Source organism: Symsagittifera roscoffensis, chromosome 2 (genome assembly GCF_963678635.1).
Source record: "Symsagittifera roscoffensis chromosome 2, txSymRosc1.1, whole genome shotgun sequence".
Lineage (NCBI taxonomy): Eukaryota > Metazoa > Xenacoelomorpha > Acoela > Convolutidae > Symsagittifera > Symsagittifera roscoffensis.
This window is the reverse complement of record NC_087063.1, coordinates 85,275,660-85,299,460: the sequence shown is the minus strand read 5'-3', so window position 1 is coordinate 85,299,460 and position 23,801 is coordinate 85,275,660. Positions and strand designations below refer to the sequence as shown.

Here is a 23,801-nt window from a genome sequence, read left to right as displayed (position 1 = left end):
GAGGGTTTGTCGGGAAGGGGCCTCTGCTAACGGTGTCAGGAAATCTGACGGAGAGGAAATCGTGAATGTAGCCCTAGATTTGTCGGGAGAGGTCTTATATGAAGAAAGAGACATCCCTGTGCCGTCCTTTTTCAAGACCACGTCGATAAAGCGACGATTTCTGTAAAATTGTGGAGGTCCCACATTCCGGCGTGGTCTTGAAAGCCGTTGTTGGGTAGTCGGGTTGGCTGTGGTTTCCGAAATGCTATCGATCAGGATAGGGCTTTCTTGTGACCCTGTGCAGGAATGTCGATGATCTCCCTAAGGTCGGTGTGCACTGTCAATTGTGAACTCAAGTGTGGAGAGTCGGCGGTACCTGTAACACTTAAGCCCTGGTTAGATTTAGGTTTAATGAGGAAGAGGAACCTGAAGAACTTCGGGTGAGGTTTTGAGTAGCCTCGACCGCGGTCGTTGCACCTGTCAACGACATATTTCTGTCTACTCCTGAGGTGCCTTGTCCAGATTGCCCTGAGGGTGCCATTACTGATTTCTTCGGGGGTGAGAGCTTCCTTTTTCCGGCTAAACTCGAATGATGGTGAAGTTTTTGCCCGGTGGGTGTTTGGGTCACAATGATTTTATTAGGGCCAGGGAAAGTTTTTCCTTTTATAGCCAGATCTGATTTGCGTAACACGTGGCCGTTGTCGAGGATTACAGTATGTTCTGATGAATCAATTATGTCTTCTTTACCAAGTTATAATACGGATCCCTGTTTTTCCTGTTAGTAACCCTTCTATTCAGATTACCTCCCATGACTGCTTTGCTCTTTGAGAGAGATACTGGAGCTTGTCTGATGCCCTCTTGGTTTGGAATGGACGTGACGATCCTTGCTAATGGCCGGTTGTCTTCTGGGTCCGAAGGGCTGTCCTTTTCCTTATCCAGATACCCATATTCTGCCCCGTCATGAAGTTCCCAGTTGCTGGCCTGTTGTTTGGACATGATATCTTTCCCTTTATCTAAATGATCAATATCGGACATAAGGTTTTTCCACCTAGTTTTCGCCGTTCTATTAAAATGTTTTTCGAAAAGGGAACAGCCGATAGCGGATTGTTTCGAAATTCTCAGATTCCAAGTAATTTTCTCGACCGAAGCGTTTAATGGAGGTTTAGGTATTTCGAAGGACATTGCCAGTAATTTCGATTTGATCGTATAAACTAATTTTTCCACTAGCCCGTTGGATCTGTGATTGCCGACTGTACAGTAAATAATTTCGATGTTGAATTTTTCGCAAAAGTTTTTAAAATCAGAAGATAAAAAACATGACCCATGGTCGACTTTAATTTTTCTTGGGAACCCGTGAAGATGACAGTACTCGTTTAAGAAGGAAATCACGTTCTTTGCGGAAGTGTTGCTTACGATTTTGGCCGAAGGGAACTTTGTAAAGCGGTCAATGCAAAGAAGGACGTATTTATTATTTCCCCAGAACACGTCTAACGGGCCCGCAAAATCCAGATTGATTTCTTCATTCACAAATGTCAAAGTCGGAAGTTTTGAAATGTTGTGGGTACCTAGTAACACTTTAATGTTCTTACCAGCTTTCAAGTATTGACTAAACGTTCTCCCGTGGTGGTAAATTTCTCTATAAATGTGAGGCCGCCACAAGTATTCGGCGAATGATTTCATCCCAAACTGTCCTGGATGAGTCTCATGGAGCATCGAGTTAAAAGTTCCCCTAATAGTGGCTGGAACGACTAGTTTGTTGTCGAGAAAACTTAAATCGTCCTTCACGTGTAAGTCTTTGTCATATATTTTCATGTACGCTCCGTGAATACCCATTGGTCGATTTGTATTTATCGTCTCGATCAAGTCCCAAAGCATTTTGTCTTCCCTCGTCATTTTTTATAACAGTTTCTTTGAACAGTAGTTTTCTGGACGAATTGGGGAAATAGGTAATTTTAATTCCAACCTGTATCTTCTTACGAGGTTTGCGTGATCAGTTGAAAGCCGGTCGTCTCTGAATTTGAGGGCGATGTTATGTTCTTCAGGGATAATTAATAGGGGTTCAGTAAATTTGTCCATTGGAACGTCTAGCTGTTTTTTTAGAAGATGGTAAAAAATGTCTGTTTTCGATGATAAAATGTAAAAAGACTTTGTCCGTAAAGGTAATAATTTTAAAATTGAATTTCGAGTTGTCAATGGGTAGGCAATTTGAGGTACAATTTTCTGTCCGAGTATGGTAATTATGTCAAATTTTGATCGACCAAGCGATACAAGAAACGATAGCGACAAAAATCTTGAGATTGAAGTATGCTAAAGAGCTGTTTAAAAGGTTTTGACCAATCACGTCGCTTGAATTTTCTGCTCCCGACGGGATTCTATTAACGAGAGAGTAAGTATTTACACCGACCGCCGGTCTACCTACAGTATTCACAGTTACAAAATTAGAGTGTGATCTATTTAATAGCAATTTCTGAATTTTGTCGATTGAAGCGGCTACAAATTCATCGTCATAGTGGGAGATTGGGAGGGATTCGCCCGAAGGAAGTCTAGATAAATGATCTGTAAAGCCCATATCTTTTCCCGGTAAATGCGTTATTTTAAAATTAAATGGTAAAAGTCCATCACCCAACGGGTCAATCGACTATGCATCGTTTTATTCTCGTGGTTTGCTGAGAGTGCTGATAGTAACGATTTATGGTCTGTTACTATTTGGAATTTAGTTCCATACAGGTAGTTTCTAAAGTGTTCAAATGCCCACACAACCCCCAGTAACTCTAATTCATTGGTGGAATACTTCATTTCATGGTTGTTCAAAAATCTAGATGCAAATGCGATTGTTTTCCACTGGTCTCCTTGTAGTTGTTCTAGGGTCGCACCTATTTCGTTGTGTGATGCGTCTGTTTTCAGTCTTGTCTTCTCTTTTATATCAAAGTGACTGTTCTGTGTATTATTTACAATTTCTGCTTTTAATTTTTCAAACGCTATTGAGTGATTCTTGTCCCATTTGTAAGCCAATTTTTTATTCAGTAAAGGACAAAGAGGGGAGCTTAGAGTCGATAAATTCGGAACAATTTTTACATACTGATTTATCGAGCCGAAGAACGAGCGTAGTTGGGAAAAATTCTTGGGGATTGGCAAGTTTTTTATCGCGTCTGCTTTACCGACCAATGGTCGTACTCCATCGCCGGAGATTCTGAAGCCAAGCCATTCAATTTTTGATTTGAAGACTGCGCATTTCCCCCATTTAACAGCCATATTTATCTTATCTAAGATTGATAAGATTTTATACACTATTGCTTTGTGTTCTTCCAAGGATCCCCTCGAAGCTACTAAAATGTCGTCTATGTAACAATTTGTGAAAGGGATATTTTTCAACAGTGAGTCCATGACCCGTTGGAATTCGTTTGGCATGTCCCCCAGTCCGTAAACTCCCGTTAAAAATCGATACGTTCCAGTAGTTTTGCCTCCTACTATACTAAATTTACACTGCTTACTCGTTTGTTCGCATAGTTTGAGTTGGCTGTAAGCATTTTTCAGGTCCAGATTGCTAAACCAAACTCGCCCGTTGGATTTCTCTGAGATTTGGAGGGCCACGTTATCTATAAGTTCGTGGATGTTCGGCATTTGGTACTTATTTTTAGAAATTTGATCATTCAATAATTTGGAGTCTAAAGCCAGCTTGATCGATGCATTTTTTTCCGAGTAATTACAATTGGGCTTATGAAACAATCTTCGTCGCATTTTTCTAATTTTATTATATGTTCTTCTGTCTCCATTCTTTTCAATTCTTCATTCACCCCAGCAAGTAAGTGAAGCGGGACTCTTCTCCCTTTGGATTGTACTGGTTTAAAAGGTGAGTGGAAATTTGTTATTTTTCGGTCGTTAGGTATTTCCCCACTCTAGTGAATAATTCTTTGAACTCATTAAAGATCTTGTCCGATAAAGAAGGTAAGTTTTTGTACTCACTGACAAGTAGAGGTTGGTTGACCATGCAAACTGGTTGGAGGAATTTCCTCTGCGTCACTTCTATACCAAGTTTGGGTAGGTTGTCGTTCCCCAGAATGTTTCGTTCATGTCCGCCAGTTATGAGGAACGGTGTTTCTTTGCTGATCCACCCATTGGATTGCGTCCTAACGATTATCTTCCCTAATTGTCATCGTCGCTCTGTCCGTACTCGTTCCAAGCATTTATTACATCACACGATTCTTGGTTCTCCGTCCACGAGTTTTCCGGGGGACGTATGTACAATTCTTGGTATTTACATAATTATCCATTACAGTTTTTACAGTGGGTCTCTTATTACGGGATTTACATAATTTGGCGAAGTGTGCTTTATAATTACAATTTTTACAGGTTATGTCCTTCGCTGGGCAGACGTTTAAGTGCCCGTTTGTAAAAGCGTTCCCACATTTCATGCATGAATTACTCCGTTCAATGCTCAGGCTTGGTTCCTTCTTGATCTGGTTATGATTATTAATAGATTTAAAAGTTGTCCCATTGGTCGACGATCGTGCCATGTTTGTCAACTTTTGGTGATTAAAATATCCCTTTTAGTCAATCAATGCTTGTGCTTGGTTAAGCGCTTCCAAAGGGCTTATGGTGGCTGAAAGTAATTTCCTCTGGGTATCTGTATTTTTCATATTACAGATGAAAATGTCTCTTATTCACTCTGCCTCGTCGGATTCCTTGATGTTACTTATACTAGCCAGATCCGTCAGGGCTCCCCAGAAATGTTCGTAAGATTCCCGATCTTTCTGCTTCCGATTTAATAATTTGTATCTTTCAAACGTAGTGTTGGGTGGTTTGTTTAAAGCTGCGTCAAGCAAAGTCCAGAACTCCGAGAAGGTTATTGACGATATCTTGACTCTCGGGTTCTTCTGTGAAAAGATTCTTTTTCCTTTGCTCCCTAAGGCTAGAAATAAAATTGAGTGCAGTTTCTTATCCGCCTCCGTTCGTCTCATTCCATTGACTTTCCTCTTTTCTTCGTTGATCCGCTTTTCTTCGGCAGATTCGTACTGTTTCATCGCGTTTTTGTTCCTCGTCTCTCTGTTGGCTCTTTCCGTGTCCAACTTGCTACCTGTTGCTTGTTCCAAAATGATGATTTGCGTTTCTGGAATTTCTGGCCCATGCAAGCTCTCTAAGTCCAGATTTTCTTTAGCAATAATCGCCAATTGAAATTGGTCGCTCCATTGGGTCCAGGTATGCGGTGGTTCTAAGGTATGATTAGGCCAAAAGGGGGGAATTCCACGCACGTTCGAATCCTGCTGACTGCGCCATAATAAACTATTCTAAAGCTATAGACCTATGTACAATTACTGTACATAAACTTAAAAGAATAAAACTAATAAAAGGAAGTGTGTAAATTAAGACGTTATAAAAAGGACAACTGATTTTGTCTCATATCGACCGATGGTCGCATCTAAATTAGTTAACAGGTATTAATTAAATACCGAAGGTCATTTAAAACAACTAAAACAAATCACAACAGGGGGGATAACAGGTAAATAGAATCGACTTTTGTTTAGGAAAACTTGTCTAAAAGGAAAAAACTTGTTTTTATTATTTCCCACCACAGTAGATCCACCCCCCCCCCCCCCATTGGAGAAACGACTGGTTGACTGCTGTTGATTTGTTTGCTACTTGCATTGGGGTTCTATTAGAAACAGGAGTCACCATACCTGTACCATGTGACAGCAGTAGTGTTACCTGTGCAATGAAGGGGGTGAGCATGGAGCCTATGCGGGTGAAGGCGGACCCAGTGCCCATTGCGAGGGAACGAATAGTGGTGGGGTACACCTCAGCAGTGTACACATACGTGGTCTGGTAGGCAGCCAGTCCGAAGATGCGGGAGGCAAACAGAGCAGCTGTGACCCACCCTCTGAACATATATTCAATTTCACTTATAGAGACAACTGCCATAATCGTAAACTTTTATCCATTAACCCGGGCTGAGCTGCTCCACTCATGATTCGGTCGAAAAAACTCTGTTCTCTGGAAGTCGAAACATTATTCCTCGGTCGAACATAGTCGAACCATAGATAGCTTGGGCCGATACGGTCGATCGAATTATTCCAACTTTTAGCCGAGTCGCGGGAGTATGAATCGCAAATCTCGACTCGTTTTTTAACAAAACCAATTTTCGGCCTAGCGGTCTGAACAAGTCAAGTTACAGTCAAATCGGTTACAGAACAAGTTACAGAACAAGTCAAGTTTCTGAACATTTTAAAATTTGGTCCCCAAGCGGTCTGAACACGACATCGACCTGGCCAATAAAATGACCGAAGTCCAGACAAACGGATAATTGTCGAACAAAGTCAAACAGAGTCCGGTTAAGTCAAACATACTCGATCAAAATTGAACAACTTCGAACAATGTCCGGTAAATTCGAACAGAGTCGAAAACGGACATCGCTCAGCTCAAAACGTAGAACAGGCTTTTGAACATCAAGTTAGCCCAAAAAGTCCAAAAGTGTTCAGATCTAGTAAGAGTATAAATGAAAAATAGCATGCTCAGGTCTATTTAATTCATTTTCTCATTATAAACCCAATGAATGGCGGCTACTCTCATGCACGAAGGAGTGAATATGCGAACACTTTCCAACAATCAACGCCCTTTAAACTCCAAAACTGACAGATTTTTAAACTGTACAAAGCACGTTTCTGTATTCTGAGCTCTGATTAATTGACAAATTGCCGCTAATAGGATCCTGTGCACAAAAGTGTACTTCCCAAAACTAAAAACTACGTGGGCTTGAAAATGCAAAACTAACAAAATGTTCTACTTAGCTAACTAAACTAAGAACAGGACTGCTCGTATCAGGGCGAAGCCCTGAATGATCCGACTGCCTTTTAAGGTCTATGGAGCAGTAATAACCTTAAAAGTTAAATGCAAATAAATGAAATGAATTTTTTTTAATTTGAAAATTTTTTTATGAAAATCATCCCCCCACACGCCATATTAAGTACAAAAAGATAGATTTTGCTCCTATTAACAAATCGGCGCACAGACAATTCGGCCAAAGACAATTCAACCAATTTGAAATTCAGACATTTCAGCCAGAAATATACAGACAATTCATCCTGAGACATTTCAGTCATTTTTACAAAACGAAAGAAAAAAAATCGGATTTGGAGATTTGCTCGGGGTGGGTTTTTTTTTTCTTCAGACAAATTTCGACTTTTTAACTAGCTATGTTTGACGGAATTTTAAAAAATCATTCGAAAGGTATTGTTGTCCTGAGCTTAAATTCGAAAAGATATTTCACCTGTGATCATTTTTCGTAAAGTTACGATGGTTTAAAGATTGCCATTTTGGCCAATTTGGGATAATTAACGCGCGATATATTTCGCGCTATTAACGCGTAAGCGGAGATTTAATCCGTCTTAGAAATCGTTTCAAATTGGTTGAAAGAAGCTTATTTGCCATAATTGATTTGTAGCAAGGAGCGAAATCTATCCTTTTGTACTTTATATGGCGTGTGGGGGGATGATTTTCATTTAAAAAAATTTCAAATTAAAAAAAACTCATTTCATTTATTTGCATTTAATTTTTAAGGTTATTACTGCTCCATAAACCTTAAAAGGCAGTCGGAACATTCAGGACTTCGCCCTGATACGAGCAGACTTGTTTCTCGGTTTAAGATCCTACCCTCTGTTGGCAAGCTAGCAACACGTTGGCGCGACTGCGGCGGTCACTATTATTAGCTGAATTGTCTGCATACTTTTGGCTGAATTGTCTGAATTTCAAATCGGCTGAATTGTCTTTGGCCGAATTGTCCGGACGTGTAACAAATCAATTATGGCATATAACTTTCCTTGAACCAATTGGGAACGAGTTCGAAGACGGATTGAATCTCGCTTACACGTTATTAGCGCGAAATATATCGCGAGTTAATTGTCCCTAATTGGCCAAAATGGCCAAATTGGCAATCTTTAAACCCTCTTATCTTTACGAAAAATGATAAGAGTGTTAAATATCTTAAGCCCAGGACAACAATAGCTTTCGAATGATATTTTAAAAATTCCGTCAAAAATGGCTAGTTAAAAAGTCGAAATTTGTCTGAAGAAAAAAACCCACGCCGAGCATAAATATTCCGTTACGTTTGTTAAGAAAAACGGAACAAAAAAAGAAGTTAAAATCAAAAATTGTTAAATTCAGTTATTCAGGTCTGTTTAGTGAATTTTCTCCTTATAAACCCAATGAATGGTGAATGGGGGCTACTCTCATGCGCGAAAGAGTGAATAAGCGAACACTTTCCCACAATCAGCGCCCTATAAACTCTGATTTTTACACTGTCCAAAGCAAATTTCTGAATACTGAGCTCTCATTAGTTGACAAATTATGCCGCTAATAGGGTCCTTTGCACAAAAGTGTACGGGTCTTATGCGTTAAAGGGCCCAAAATTAGGAAAACAGTCAGAAATTTTATTTCAAATTTAAAACACGTAATCAACATACAATTTTTTTTCATTTATTACATATTATACGAGCCAACCAGGATTAATCTCAGTATCAATCGAAATGGCTGACCTAGTTGCTCGAATTTGAGAATTTGATTGGCTAATATTAGCCAATCAGGATCAGTTTCAGTTTTAGTTTTCATTTTGCTTCAACTTTGATTTTTGTGCCGTTTAACGCATAAGACCCAAGTGTACTTCCTACTTCCTGGAACTAAAAAGTACGTGGGCTTGAAAATGCAATACTAACAAAATGTTCTACTAAGCTAACTAAACTAGGAATAAAAGAAGTTAAAACCAAAAATTAAACTAAAAACATAATCGTTTGCTGCTGAAAGCGTCAACTCAGTATCAAAGTCCAATTTTTTTTATTAACCGCGGTCCAGCTCCGACCTTTCAACCTTGGACCTTTTACTCCGTATGGGAGAGAGAAGAGGTGGATGACACTGGAAGGTGGCGTCCCTCATTCTTGAAGGACCGAACGCTTGAAATTATTTTAGCTTACTTTCAGCCAATCAGAATTTAGTATTCAAAATCTCAAAGAAAATCGCGAAAATCTCAAAGTAAGAAAATAAATGCAGGCCATTAGTGTTAATATTGACCGACTAGATAATAAGCAGATGAGTTTTCAAGACTGAAAAATTCTTTTAATTTTCACCTCATTAATCTTGATGATTATCTGAATAGTATTGCGGTTGTAACCCTCAATTTGTAATGTTTTTGAGTATTTTCAACTGATTCAATACACTTTCTGTTAATATTGAATTCGATTTTGTGAGAAAGGCATTTAGCCAATAGAAACGCTTAGCGTTTTTGATTGGTTGAAAATTTTCAAGCATTCGGTCCTTCAAGCATGAGAACCCTCCCCACACTGGAACCCTCCCCACACTGGAACCCTCCCCACACTGGAACCCTCCCCACACTGGAACCCTCCCCACACTGGAACCCTCCCCACACTGGAACCCTCCCCACACTGGAACCCTCCCCACACTGGAACCCTCCCCACACTGGATCCCTCCAACCATGACCAAAGCGGGATTCGTTCCCACGACCTTTATGTTAAAGGCCGCGATGGTCTTTGATTGGTTTGCAGGCCTCGAATGAATGTAAAGTACAGATACAAACTACAAGTCACAAAACTGTAAAAGTGTCATGAACTCACTTTAGAAGGAAAGGCTCTTTTGGCAAAAAATAATAGGCTACTTGGACTTGCGGCTATTTGAAATTAGTGTTCCATTCCTGCTGCAAAATGTACAAACGTGATGAAAAATCGAGGAACAGAATCACAGAAATTTACATGCATAGTCGAGCGGAGGTCAGGTATGGGTGTAGACTATTCGTTTGATGCTAAAAGGGGTGTGGCAGGAAGTGGGAAGTGTGAATGACGAGGGAGGATGTTTACCTGGGCATGCAGATGGAGACAGTGAGGACGAACAGGGCGAACAGGAAGAACTCGGCCGCCAAGGCTCTCTTTCGATCCACGACCTCCAAGAGAAGAAAGGCCACCACGAAACCTGAGATACACACAATATGTTTCACAATAAGTCAAAATAATGGTCTCCCCTCCCCGCACTGAGCGCCCATGAACTCTAGTCGATTATAATGGGTTCGCGATCATTAACCCCCTCCCAAAATCAACCAATAAATATATCCCCCCGTGTTCAACTATAAGGGGGGGGGGGGAGGGGTGAATGGCAGTTGTGGTTATTAACTGGCAGGGGAGGTAAACTGGTAGGGGGGTATGGGGAAGGTAAACTGGTGGGGGGAGGGGGCGGTAAAGTGAACAGCTTTTTCAATGTGAAATGTAACATTTTATGAAATATATGTAGAAACTGCCCTGAACAGGAAAAGAGATCACTTTTAAAAAAGTTGTATGTTTCATGAATAACGTCTCGAAAAAATCCATTGTAATCGATTATAATTGATTTATATGGATTAAATTGGCATAAAAAAACAAATATTATATTCCATTTTTAATGGATTGTAATTGATTATAAGGAATTTTATTGACATTAAAATATTAAGATTATAATCCATTTTTAATTATTTATAAGATTCTGTAAATTTATAGATACTGACCACATTATGGCTATATAACCGATTATGATCCATGGGCGCTCGGTGTGGGTCTCTTCGCACTTGAAATGAAAGTGTGACAAGCAAATCTATCAAACTATAGTTTGAACTGGACAACGACAGACAAGCTGCGTTGGGTGAGAAGCTAACGCAACTGCGCATGGGATCAAATTAACTATATAAAATGTTCTTGGCAGCGTGTTCGAGGCCCTCAGTCCAAAATGTTTTTACTATTTCTAAATATTCATTACTTAATCATAAACTAATAAACATAATAATAATCGATTTGAACCTTGTCTGACCTCGAAAAGACAGATTTTTGGCTGCTAATTTGAAACTACTATGATAGAGTGATCCCTCGAGTGACAGGTTGCGCATGCATTTGGTATGTGATAATTTTCAAAACTAGTTTGTTTATAAGTTAGTAACTTCAAAAATTTGGGGAAATATGGTGAGTCAGAAACCTTTCAGATTAAAAATTGTAATTACTTTGATTTTTACATCAAGAAATATGCTCGCTTCAACTTATTTTACGGTTTAAAAACCATAATTGGATTGGCTTATTTGATATCAAACAATTTATTTTGAATGTTCCACCTGAAAATATTGAGGGGGGAGGTTTTACGAAATAAACAAACATTGAACTTTTTTGAAATTATACAGCGATATCTTTCTGGAAGGCGAAATCATAAATGTTGAACATTTCAGAGCCCTGTGGCTTATTCCTCAAGGTACCTGATTATTTTCAAGGGACCACTCTATCATAGTAGTACCGCTAATTTTTGTGTTTGCTGTCAACCATGGCTGCTGAACTTGATATAATAAAGGTTGTGTTTGCGTTTAAGATTTATAGTGTGTGTTATTTTTCGATTCCTCCAGAAAATTTCCGATACTTTTTGAAACTATTATTGATTTGTTTGCTGTTTTTTTCCCGTTAAAGTCTCAATAAAGCGATACCTTTGATACCCGTTTTTTCTTGAACTAATGAAAAACCGATCTATCCTACAACAACCGGCCCCGAATGTGAGTGGTAGAAATATGGTCCACCGACCCGGACAGGAGCGGTTTCTGGATACGAGAGAGCTGACCCGGCTGACCTTGGAGCTCAGACCTCTTCTCGCTCTGTTTGGGGGGGGGGGTACGAGGATGTTCTCGCTAGAACTCATAGCGAGAAACACCAAGGTCGTAACTAATGAATTTTCTGGTGAACGAAGAACAGTGTTTGAAAAAGTCGAAAACTGAAAGATCCAAACAAAGTTCACAAGTTTTTCAGGTTTTCAGGCGCTGTTTTAAAGTTGATTTATTAATGTTTTCATTTTTGCGTATTTTATGTCATTGAATTCTGTTTTTAAATACTGAAATTTATGGCAGTTCGTTATTCTTTGTTGGCTTGTAATTTCCGATAATTAAGGTTAAATTACGTATGAAATGAAGTGTTGTAAATCAGCCAGCTACCCGAAACCGATCTGCCTCAGAACCGAAACTAATCACAAATATTCTCTTCCCAGATTAATTCAGACAATTGATTATTTCATTTCAACATCTGACTTAGAGTTCCATTACTGGCACTGGAGTTTTATGAATAATAATTGATTAATCGATTAGATTCGATTATTTTAGTCTGTGTCCCTAGTATTTGAAAACAAACGAATAACCATTTACTGTTTTTCAAAAGGAATGAATCAAAAGGGTAATAATCACCAGCGGATTTATGGGGGGGGGGGGGCGGACGCCCCCCCCCCCCCTCTTCCTTCAGGAATTGACACTCTAATTTATCTGTTTTATTCTTTTAAGTAATTGTACATTAGTTGTACATAACTCGTAGATTAACAGAATACTTTATTAAACCTATAAATATAAGAAAAGATAAAAAAAAATTTCTTCAGTTGATGAAATTTCCGGTAGATTCAACATCTACTCTTGAAGAATATGATCCATGTGAATCTTGAAGATTTTTTGAAAAAAAAAAACTAAATTTTCAATCTTGAAAGAAACATAAAACCAGCGGATTTAGGGGGGAAGGGGCGGGGGCGGGGGCGGACGCCCCTCTTAGGAATTCGACCCCCTGCCGACCCCAAGGGTCCCCCTTCGTACTAATTTGAGATATTCATTTTTGCTGACGCAGACTCTAAATTTTTTCTAAATTTGAAAAGGGAGCGCGCGCCAAAAAAACGCAATTTTTTGGTCGAACTTTTCCAAAAATTGCCTAAGAAACGCCTTTTTTGGCCTGTTTTTCTTTTCTAAATTTTGCATGCGGCGCAGAAAGATTGGTCAAAATGGGGTCTTTATAGTGATTTAGGAGAGCTCAGAAAATCAATTTCCTCGACATAAAATTTTGAAAATTCGCCCCCCCCCCTCTCGCGAAAACCCTAGATCCGCCCGTGGTTATAATAGTGGATTATTATGGAGAAAAAATTTATTAGCTGGTCTAAATTTGCCACTAAATATCTATACACAATTTTAGTCAAGCAAAACCCATTAAAAACAATTCTTACCAATATGACCATCAATGTGGTTTTCAGATCTTTTAACTTATTACCGGGCTAAAAATTTAAAATAGGCATTTTCATTTTATGATGTTAATTCAGGAATGATTTTATAGTTTTTGTCTTCGTAAGTTTTCAATTTTATGCCATTTATAGCATGATTAATTGGTTTTTCAAATTTTTTTTGTGTATAGAATCCCGCATTGGAGTTCCATGAATAAAACTTGATTATAATTGAGTTTCCTTGTCAGTGTCCACAAAAGTGAAAAAAAATCGATTATAATCAATTAAAAATGGATTATAATATTACTATTTTTCGAGGCAACAAAATCCTTTTTTCATCCATCATAATCAATTATTTTTTCACTTTTGTGGAAACTGACAATGAAACTAAATTATAATCGATTTTTTCCACTTTACTGAGATGCGAATTTCAACGCACATAGTTTTTTCTATGTTTTAAATAAAGTTGGTTACGTTGGTTACTTGTTGTTCAATTGAATTTTTTTCTACCTAACTTTGATATTTTCATGTGGGGGGAGGGGGGTTCATGTGGGGGTGGGTTTAGGTGGGGGTGTGGGTTCAGGTGTGGGTGGGGGGTATGTGGGTTCAGGTGGGGGGGGGGTAAGTTGGTTCAGGTGGGGGGGGGGGGGTATGTGGGATCAGGTGGGGTGGGGGTTGTTCAGGTGGGGGGGTTGTATTGGTGGGGGTGTTCAGGTGGGGGGGGTGTTCAGGTGGGGAGGTGTTGAGTGAGGGGGGGGGGGGGGGGTTGAGTGTGGGGGGATGTTGAGTGGGGGGAGGGGAGCAAAGGGGCAAACGTTGGGGGGAGGGAGAGCTCAACGGTTTGAGTTTAGGTTTTGAAATGGATTAGGCCAGGCCGTACACTCACTTTGCAAAGTTTCCGCATCACTCGCTTGATAAATGCTGAAATTCTTGAGAAATTTTGCACGACTCGCGAAAAAAAAAATAAAGTGGAACAAGACTACTCGTATCAGGGCGAAGCCCTGCATGTTCCGACTGCCTTTTAAGGTTCATTGAGCAGTAATAACATTTAAAAAATAAACGAAATGAAACGAAATGAAATTTTTTTTCTAAATTTTGAAAATTTTTATGAAAACCATCCCTCCACACGCCATATAGAGTACAAAACGATAGATTTCGCCCCTTGTCACAAATCAATCATGGCCAATAAGCTTCTTTCAACCAATTTGAAACGATTTCTAAGACGGATTAAATCTCCGCTTACGCGTTAATAGCGCGAAATATATCGCGCGTTAGTTATCCCAAATTGGCCAAAATGGCAATCTTTAAACCATCGTAACTTTACGAAAAATGATCACAGCTAAAATATCTTTTCAAATTTGAGCTTAAGACAACAATACCTTTCGAATGATATAAAAAAATTCCGTCAAAAATGGTTTGTTAAAAAGTCGAAATTTGTCTGAAGAAAAAAAAACCCACCCCGAGCACAAATTTTCAGTTACTTTCGTATCGAAAGTCGGAACAAAAAAAATACATTTTAATGCGATTTCCTACTTATAATAAAATCCATTATAATGGATTCAAAATGATTTATAATGCATTTTGTTTTGGCGAGAAAAAAAGGATTTAAATCCATTTTTAGTCCAACTTTGTTGTCTGAACGTAACATGGGAATCGATTATATTCACAACCTTATAGACCACGAAAATCCATTATAATCGATTGAAATTGTTTTCACTTTTCTTAAATACGGGATCAAACCCAACTTTAGTAAACCGTTTTTCATTATATACGTTTTTCTGTTTTGATGGAAAAGACTTCAAATACGCAATAGATTAAAATAAATTTTATGATTTGAATTCGAATTCAAAGAAAGCAATTCAATATAGCTATACCTGCAACCAGTTAATCCGTTTCTTTCAAATATTACTCTGCGATTGATTATTTTTGATCAAAGCTCCATATCGATCTTTTTTTACTCAATCAATATATCTTTCTAGTTTTATTTAGTTCAAGTATAACCTAAATCGAAACATGATAGCAGAGCATTCACTTTTCAGATGGTAATGAATTCATCTTGTTCGGCTGTACACACAATTTCACAATCTTTACCAATTTTTGCTAGAAAAGACATTCAAAGTTGGGTTGGTCGATCAGCGTGGCCCTTTTGTTAGAATAAAATCATTCTTATCTTTTTAGGTTAGAATTAGATTTGATTGTTGCTTTAGAAGTTGTATGATTAGTTTGTTGAGTCTTCAAATCAAATATATATCTTTATTTAAAAAAAGTTGGTAAATAATGGGGATTTATCATTCGTCTAGCACGTTTTTATCGATCTCTTTGCCAAAACTTTTCATATCTTTCAGCTTTTTGATATTTGTCATGATGAAAGAATGTTTCTCATTTTACTGTCTTAGGTTTACCAGAACTTTTTTTACCAGACTCTTCAGAGACTTTTAGATTTTTTAGATTTAACCATTAAATCTCTATAAATTCCACTTTTGCACTTTGACTCATTCGTCCATTTTTGTTTGCTTCTTTCTTTCATGCAATAAAATGTTAATTAAAATAATCATCAGGATTTGACTAAATTCATTGAATAATGTGGAATAAAATGGAATGCATTCATTATTTGGAGTCATTAGGTTGAGAGTGATTAGAAACACAACGCATTGCAAATTGTCGAATGAGTTCACTAATTGGACAATCTATGCTTTCTTTTTCAAATCCTTGAAAAAATGACATCTTAAAAAGAGAAGTTTGTGGAATTTTTTGTCATTAATTTTCTCTTTTTTAACCATTCTATAATTCTGTAAACATTTTGGTTCTCTGTTTGATTTAAGTATTTCCTTCAAATTTTCTAACACTGTTGCCACAGCGCGCAGATTTCGAAAAAATATCAATGCAAATAAGAAAAAATAATATCCCTTATTGTTTTGAATACTATAGTCAAAAAATTCTATAAATCAGCTGAAAAACCTTCATGTATAAGTTCTGCTTATCTTATTTCGCCTGTAAATAATTTTTGTGTCGATTGACATATCGTTTTTAGCGTTTTTAAAATCTTTTTCAGTAAATTTCTCTTTTTAAAAAGAACTTGAGATGAGATATTCTAAGCTCTTAAAAACAACCCCCTGCCTAACTTATTCCATTTTTTTGCACTTCCTTCTTTCCAGTAGCAGAGGGTTTCCAGCTCATGTTACTGTTGAAAACAATGCTGGATGATTTGTAGATCCAAACGAAGCAAAAAGCTATGCGATTTTATAGGATCATTAGAAATACTTTTACCAATACATGTACCAACTGTATGTGGATTCCGCAAAATGTGAGCGGAATCCGCAAATGTAAGCGGGTTCCGCAAACTGTAAGTGGATTCCGGGTTTTGTTCATTACTGAACTTGCATATGAACAATTATAAGATAGAGCTGGAATTCTTATCTCTAGCAATGCGGAATTTAAAAGCAAGGACTTAACCATTGTCAGCGGAATCAACGAACAAGTTTTAAATATTGGTTACCTAAATTGGTGGATGTCATCTGATAGTATTTTGGAAACCCAGCATCGAATAATTTCAATACTTGGACTCACTGAGAAATACAACACACAGCATATCGCCAAATTAGGTCAGTGTTTGGGATTTCATCGATCCCAAATACTGGTCAGTATTTGAAATTGATAGAATCCCAAAAGTGGAATAATGTGGAATAAAATGGAATGCATTCAATATTTGGAGTCATTAGGTTGAGAGTGATTAGAAACATAACGCATTGCAAATTATCGAATGACTTCAGTAATTGAACAATCTAAGCTTTCTTTTTTAGATCCTCGAAAAAATGACATATTAAAATGAGAACTTTGTGGAATTCTTTGTCATTACTTTTTCTCTTTTTTAATCATTCTATAATTCTGTAAACATTTTGGTTCTCTGTCTGATTTAAGTATTTCCTTCAAATTTTCTAACACTGTTGCCACAGAGTTGTTTTTTCACAAAATTCCTCGCGCAGATTTTGAAAAAATATCAATGCAAATATGAAAAAATAATATCCCTTATTGTTTTGAATACTATAGACAGAAAATTTTATAAATCAGCTGAAAAATTTTCATGTATAGGTTTTGCTTCTCTTACTCCGCCTGTAAATAATTTTTGTACCGATTGACATATCGTTTTTGGCGTTTTAAAAAACTTTTTCAGTTACTTTCTCTTTTTAAAAAGAACTTGAGATGAGATATTCTAAGCTCTTAAATACAACCCCCTGCCTAACTTATTCCATTTCTTTGCACTTCCTTCTTTCCAGTAGCAGAGGGTTTCCAGCTCATGTTACCGTTGAAAACAATGCTGGATGATTTGTAGATCTAAACGAAGCAAAAAGCTATGCGATTTTATAGGATCATTAGAAGTACTTTTACCAATACATGTACCAACTGTATGTGGATTCCGCAAAATGTAAGCGGAATCCGCAAATGTAAGCGGGTTCCGCAAACTGTAATTGGATTCCGTGTTTTGGTCATTACTGAACTTGCATACGAACAATTATAAGCTAGAGCTGGAATTCTTATCTCTAGCAATGCGGAATTTAAAAGCAAGGACTTAACCATTGTCAGCGGAATCAACGAACAAGTTTTAAATATTGGTTATCTAAATTGGTGGATGTCATCTGATAGTATTTTGGAAACACAACATCGAATAACTTCAATACCTGGACTCACTGAGAAATACAACACACAGCATATCGCCAAATTAGGTCAGTGTTTGAGATTTCATCGATCCCAAATACTGGTCAGTATTTGAAAATGATAGAATCCCAAAAAATGGAATAATGTGGAATAAAATGGAATGCATTCATTAATTGGAGTCATTAGGTTGAGAGTGATTAGAAACACAACGCATTGCAAATTGTCGAATGAGTTCAGTAATTGGACAATCTAAGCTTTCTTTTTTAGACTGAAAAAATGACATCTTAAAATGAGAAGTTTGTGGAATTCTTTATCATTACTTTTTCTATTTTTTAATCATTCTACAATTCTGTAAACATTTTGGTTCTCTGTCTGATTTAAGTATTTCCTTCAAATTTTCTAACACTGTTGCCACAGAGTTGTTTTTTCACAAAATTCCTCGCGCAGATTTTGAAAAAATATCAATGCAAATAAGAAAAAATAATATGCCTTATTGTTTTGAATACTAAAGATAGAAAATTTTATAAATCAGCTGAAAAATTTTCACGTATTGGTTTTGCTTCTCTTGCTTCGCCTGTAAATAATTTTTGTTTCGGTTGACGTATCGTTTCTGGCCTTTTAAAAATATTTTCAGTTACTTTCTTTTTAAGTGGATTCCGAGTTTTGTTCATTACTGAACTTGCATATGAACAATAATAAGCTAGAGCTGGAATTCTTATCTCTAGCAATGCGGAACATAAAAGCAAGGACTTTACCATTGTCAGCGGAAACCACGAACAAGTTTTAAACCATTGGTTACCTAAATCGGTGGATGCCATCTTATAGTATTTTGGAAACAAAACCCGAATAGTTTCAAAACTTGGAGTCACTGAGAAATGCAACACACAGCATATCGATCGCCAAATTAGGTCAGTGTTTGGGATTTCATCCATCCCAAATACTGGTCAGTATTTGGGGTTGATAGAATCCCAAAAAGTGGAATAATGTGGAATAAAATGGAATGCATTCATTAATTGGAGTCATAAGGTTGAGAGTGATTAGAAACACAACGCATTGCAAATTGTCGAATGAGTTCACTAATTGGACAATCTATGCTTTCTTTTTTAGATCCTCGAAAAAATGACATCTTAAAATGAGAACTTTGTGGAATTCTTTGTCATTACTTTTTCTCTTTTTTAATCATTCTATAATTCTGTAAACATTTTGGTTCTCTGTCTGATTTAAGCATTTCCTTCAAATTGTCTTACACTGTTGCAACAGAGTTGTTTTTTCACAAAATTCCTCGCGCAGATTTTGGAAAAATATCAATGCAAATAAGAAAAAATATTATCCCTTATTGTTTTGAATACTATAGACAGAAAATTTTATAAATCAGCTGAAAAATTTTCATGTATAGGTTTTGCTTCTCTTACTCCGCCTGTAAATAATTTTTGTACCGATTGACATATCGTTTTTGGCGTTTTAAAAAACTTTTTCAGTTACTTTCTCTTTTTAAAAAGAACTTGAGATGAGATATTCTAAGCTCTTAAAAACAACCCCCTGCCTAACTTATTCCATTTTTTTGCACTTCCTCCTTTCCAGTAGCAGAGAATTCTCAGCTTATGTTACTGTTGAAAACAATGCTGGATGATTTGTAGATCCAAACGAAGCAATAAACTATGCGATTTTATAGGATCATTAGAAATTCTTTTACCAATACATGTACCAGCAGGCCTGGGTGCTTTATTTACACAAGCGAAGGGTTCTGTCTTAATACGAAGTCCACGTGTTTCAAGCTAAGCCGCAAATATTGGTGCTACCTTTGGTGACGTCATCAACTTCACAAAAGTCACCTAAAGACCGATGGAAATATCCGATTACTCCCCTGTGTGCCCTACATTGTGCTACTTTTTCTTACCGTAGCCGAGGGCCTTCAATTTTTTTGGTGGGGCAATTGATTTTCCACCCTTCTTTGCTTTTTTTTTAGTTCTGAGGTATGAAACCTGAGATTAAGGCTTCAATCGAAACATGTTATAGGGATCTCTTCTGGATAAACTTCTACGTATCTGTTTTTGTAGGAATTAGTTATGGCACTAAAAAAGGCTTGAATTTTGAACTGTTGAACGTTTCTTGGAATTTTTTCTTGATCTTCAAAAGCTACCCTAACAAAAAACTTGAAGTGATCGAGTAATAAATCGTACGTACAGATGATAGCAATCTTCCCAGCATAAACGAAAACGACTACGCGCTTTTTTGTGGAAAAAGTAAAACATACAAATTGTCTAATTTATTTTTTTGTGACAATGTTAAGTTTTCTTGAAATTACCCTACCCAATCTGAGATAAAGTTTCAATCAATAGAAAAGTAGCAACAATTTTGTCTGCAAAAGCAGCTACGCGCTTTCGTTTTGCTAAACGTGTTTCACTTTGAACTCTCATTTTTTTTGAAAAGTTTGTTACAAAACACTCTGTCAAATCAGTGATTGATGATTGAATTGAAACAACGGGTGCTTCGAATTTTTTTCCGCCTTCAGATTTTCTACGCCCTCATTTTTGTAGAAAAGATACGTTGGTTTCAAAAAAAGTCCACGATTTGACCTATTAATAATTTATTGGAAAGTTTTTGGTATCCTTGAGAACGGTGCTAAATCTGAATTTAAGTGTGCGATCGCAGAACAAGCTGTAGGGGTAACCCTGCGCAAACATTTACTACTAATTAGGGCAAGCAATCAGTTATGGAGTTAATAAAAATCCAGTCATTTTCATTTTGAACCAATTTTGATTTACGGCAACAGAAAATGACCAATTTTCAAAATTTGTGCCGTTTTTTGAAAAATAGCCAACTAAACTTGGTATTGGGATTGAATCGAAAAAAATTGTGCAGATGGCTTAACTTGTTGCATTACCTTAATTTTTGAATAGAAATTTATTGCCTTAGAAAAATCTCAATTTCGAAATTTTGCTTGTTTTTTGGAAACTTTTCTTAAAGTTTTCGAAGAAAAAAAATTATGGTTTTGGAAAAAGTTACAATTTAGATTTTTTACCTGATTTGAGGAAATATTAAGTTTTTCTTAAAAATTGACCTGCATAATCTGATATTCGGAGCTCAATCAAAAGAAAAGATGCTGAAAGCTTTTGATGCTTAAATTACTAGATCCCAATTTTTAAAAAAGTAGTCTTAGACTTTAAAAAATTGCAATAGTGACAGTTTTTGCAGTAAAATAATTTTACACGAAAACTATCATGCCTAGTCTGCAAAAAAGGGTTCAAAAAGAACAAGATTTAGGCGTATATCCCGCAGAGGCTGATTCTACCAAGCATTACGCTATGGAAGTGATGAACATCCAACAAATGACAATTTCAACCATTTTGCAGACTTCCCTCATTTTTCCTGAAAACCATCAAGCCTTGCAAAAACGTTGTTTCCCTACTTGTGATTAAAATATCTTTAAATTTTTTCAGTTTTTCAAAGTTTGAAAATTACGTATAATTTTTTGCATCAATACATTTGAAAACGATCAAAAATTTTTCAGCAGTCTTGACTGAGCCCTTGGTCTGGTTTTACTTTTGCTTCATAAACTTTATATTTGGCTTGTATTTGATGTATTTGTGGCTTGTGGAAAAATTTCAAGACCTTTGAAATGAAAAAAGAAAATTAAAAAAGACCTGGACTAACACCGGGTGACTTTCAATCTGGAGGTTGGGGTTGATACCTGAACCTTGCAGCGTGTTTCTTTTGATAGTTTTATCTTTTATAGTTTTTCAACCTTTGAACTCTTGTTAGCTACAATTCGGTTCGCTTTTTTGCTTGTGTTTGCGAAGTCTTTCCGTTTTATTAACTAAAATTTAGAGCAACTTTTCATGAAGTTTTTTTCCAGCATTGTTTTTATTGTTTCAAAAATTTCACCTTTTCTGTAAAAAAAATCTCCCTATTTATAAAATATAGTTCATGTGTTGTTGCTAAAACTTAAGCTCATTTTAGACTATTTCTCTATCTTCGAATGATTCTTTTCCTCCGTTGTTTGAGATCTACTAGATTCTTACGTCTATCTCTATACAATCGATTAACTTTTATACACAGTTTATTCATAAAAGCCAGAGGTGAACTTGTAACAAAACCTTCTACCATTCCAATCGTTGTTGATGGAATAACTTATTCACACAAATATCTATTGACGAGCTGTAACGACTTCGCTACAATTGTTAGAAAATGTTATGCCAATTTATCGAAATTCAATACCAGTTTTCTTTACTTTTTATTTTTTTTCGATGTGAAATTCTTTTTTTTTTGAAAATTATCAATTCCTATGATCTGTCTCACATTCTATATCTTTCAATAGTGTTATAACTTCATTTGATATTTTTTCAATTCAGGAAAAGAATATTGGAAACCTAATTTTATATTTTTTAAATTTAATTTTCAAAAGGTGGTTTCTGTCATTCATATAAAGTATTTTCTTCTACCAAATTTTACTCAACGTTGCTGGTATAATCATGGTATTTATTTTTCCTGAATTTTGAATTTGTTCATTTTATCCAAAAATTTTTTATATCAGGATGCTTAAGACTAAACAACATTTTTAAGAGTAGATGTTGAATCACCGAGAACTTTCATCAGCATTAAAAGTTTTCCTCAATACTACTAGAACAAAATTAGAACAGTCTGTCTCCTACTATTTCGAGTACCATATTCCGAGAAAACTAATACATCAGTTGAAAAACAGCCATCTATATTTTGTAACTAATACTTCTCTGGTAAGCTTTTTAGCCCGCTTTGCAGGTAGTTATTTTGCTATTTTTCATTTATCTTCTTCAGTTACTTTCATTTATTCTTGTTCAAAAGAAGATTAATTATTCTGAGCTCGCCCCCTTCCCCCTAAATCCGCTACTGGTTTTATATTTCTTTCAAGATTGAAAGTTTAGTAATTTTTTTTGCAAAAAATTTTCAATATTCACTTGGATCATATTCTTTAATGTTGAATCTCCTGGAAATTTCATCAACTGAAGAAATTTTCTTTTATCTTTTGTTATAATTATAAGTTTTTGAAGTTTTTTGAAGTGATTTACTCATACAATTTTTGGCAACTTTTTTAAACCAATTTGACTAATATAAAAAAAAATCAGTATTAGAGAAGCCAATTCCTTGAAGAATTCAACGCCAAAATATTGCAAGAACCGATTGAAGAAGACTTCTTTCAATTCTAATATCAACTGAAAAATTATCAATATTCGAACCATTAATAGTGAACTACACTATCCAAAATGTTAATTGCTATATTAAAGATAGTCATGTCTCTTTTTTAATCAGTTATAGGTTACCAACAGAACGTAAGTAGTTATCAGTTTCTCCAAAAGATATAAATGCTTCAGATCAATCAGAACCATTTAGTAGTTTCGTCTTTTTAGAAGATGTTTAGCAATCCAATGACTTCGTCTGCGTATATCGCACAAAATGATCAAAAATTAATTCTATATCTGGGGTGAAATCAAACTTTGCAACAAATGCTAAATATCTTGTTACTATGGCATACTTTTCAAATCCATAGCTGGATTCAGTAAATGCATAAGACACACCAACTGGATACTGAAGCATTTGCTGGTGTTGTAGTACTCAAAAAGAAATAAACACAGACTGGCTGATTTTCACGCCGTTTTTTGTTCCGATCATTGAAAATGGATAGATACTGTATTCGTTGTTTCAGTATTTTTTGTTTTTTAAGCAAAATCAGTTATTGCAACAAATCATCTGACTGGGTCAAGTCATATACCATGCTACACATGATTCTGTTGTATTTTGAACTACTCTAAAAACTTTTCAAAAGATTGCCTTTGTTGAGAAAATTTGGTTTGAAATTTTTGTTTCAGTCTAATTTCGAGCAAGTAAAGCGAGCAAATAAGTCTTATAACTTTTTTCATTCAAATAGCAAAAACTTACTTTACTTCAGAAAAACGCTTCCTTCTTAGCTTCATTTTTAGCTTCGCGGGTGGCAAACAATTTTTTTAAAATCAAAAATTTTTCTGATATTTTTTTTCATTTTTTTCTGTGAAAATAACTTAACAGACAACTGTTGTCGATTATACCTAACACCAACATCAAAACTAAGCGCCACTCACAAAAAACAAAGACTGTAATCTGAAAAAAAAGAACTTTTTTTTGTAGTTTTTTACGAATAT

General features: G+C 36.2%; 2 protein-coding genes across 3 annotated transcripts in view; both read right to left on the bottom strand.

Moving 5' to 3' along the window:
- LOC134840728 (uncharacterized) overlaps nt 1-23,801 on the bottom strand; it is a 486,809-nt gene that overhangs the window by 361,495 nt on the left and 101,513 nt on the right. The window lies entirely within an intron of this gene.
- Nucleotides 1-23,801, bottom strand: part of LOC134839538 (synaptic vesicle 2-related protein-like) — an 89,973-nt gene that overhangs the window by 1,986 nt on the left and 64,186 nt on the right. For both annotated transcript variants that reach the window (XM_063855129.1, XM_063855128.1), the window contains 2 exons: nt 9,834-9,945; nt 5,683-5,854 (listed from right to left, as the gene is read on the bottom strand). In XM_063855129.1, coding sequence (XP_063711199.1) covers nt 5,683-5,854; nt 9,834-9,945 — 284 coding nt within the window. The remainder of the gene's footprint in view (nt 1-5,682; nt 5,855-9,833; nt 9,946-23,801) is intronic.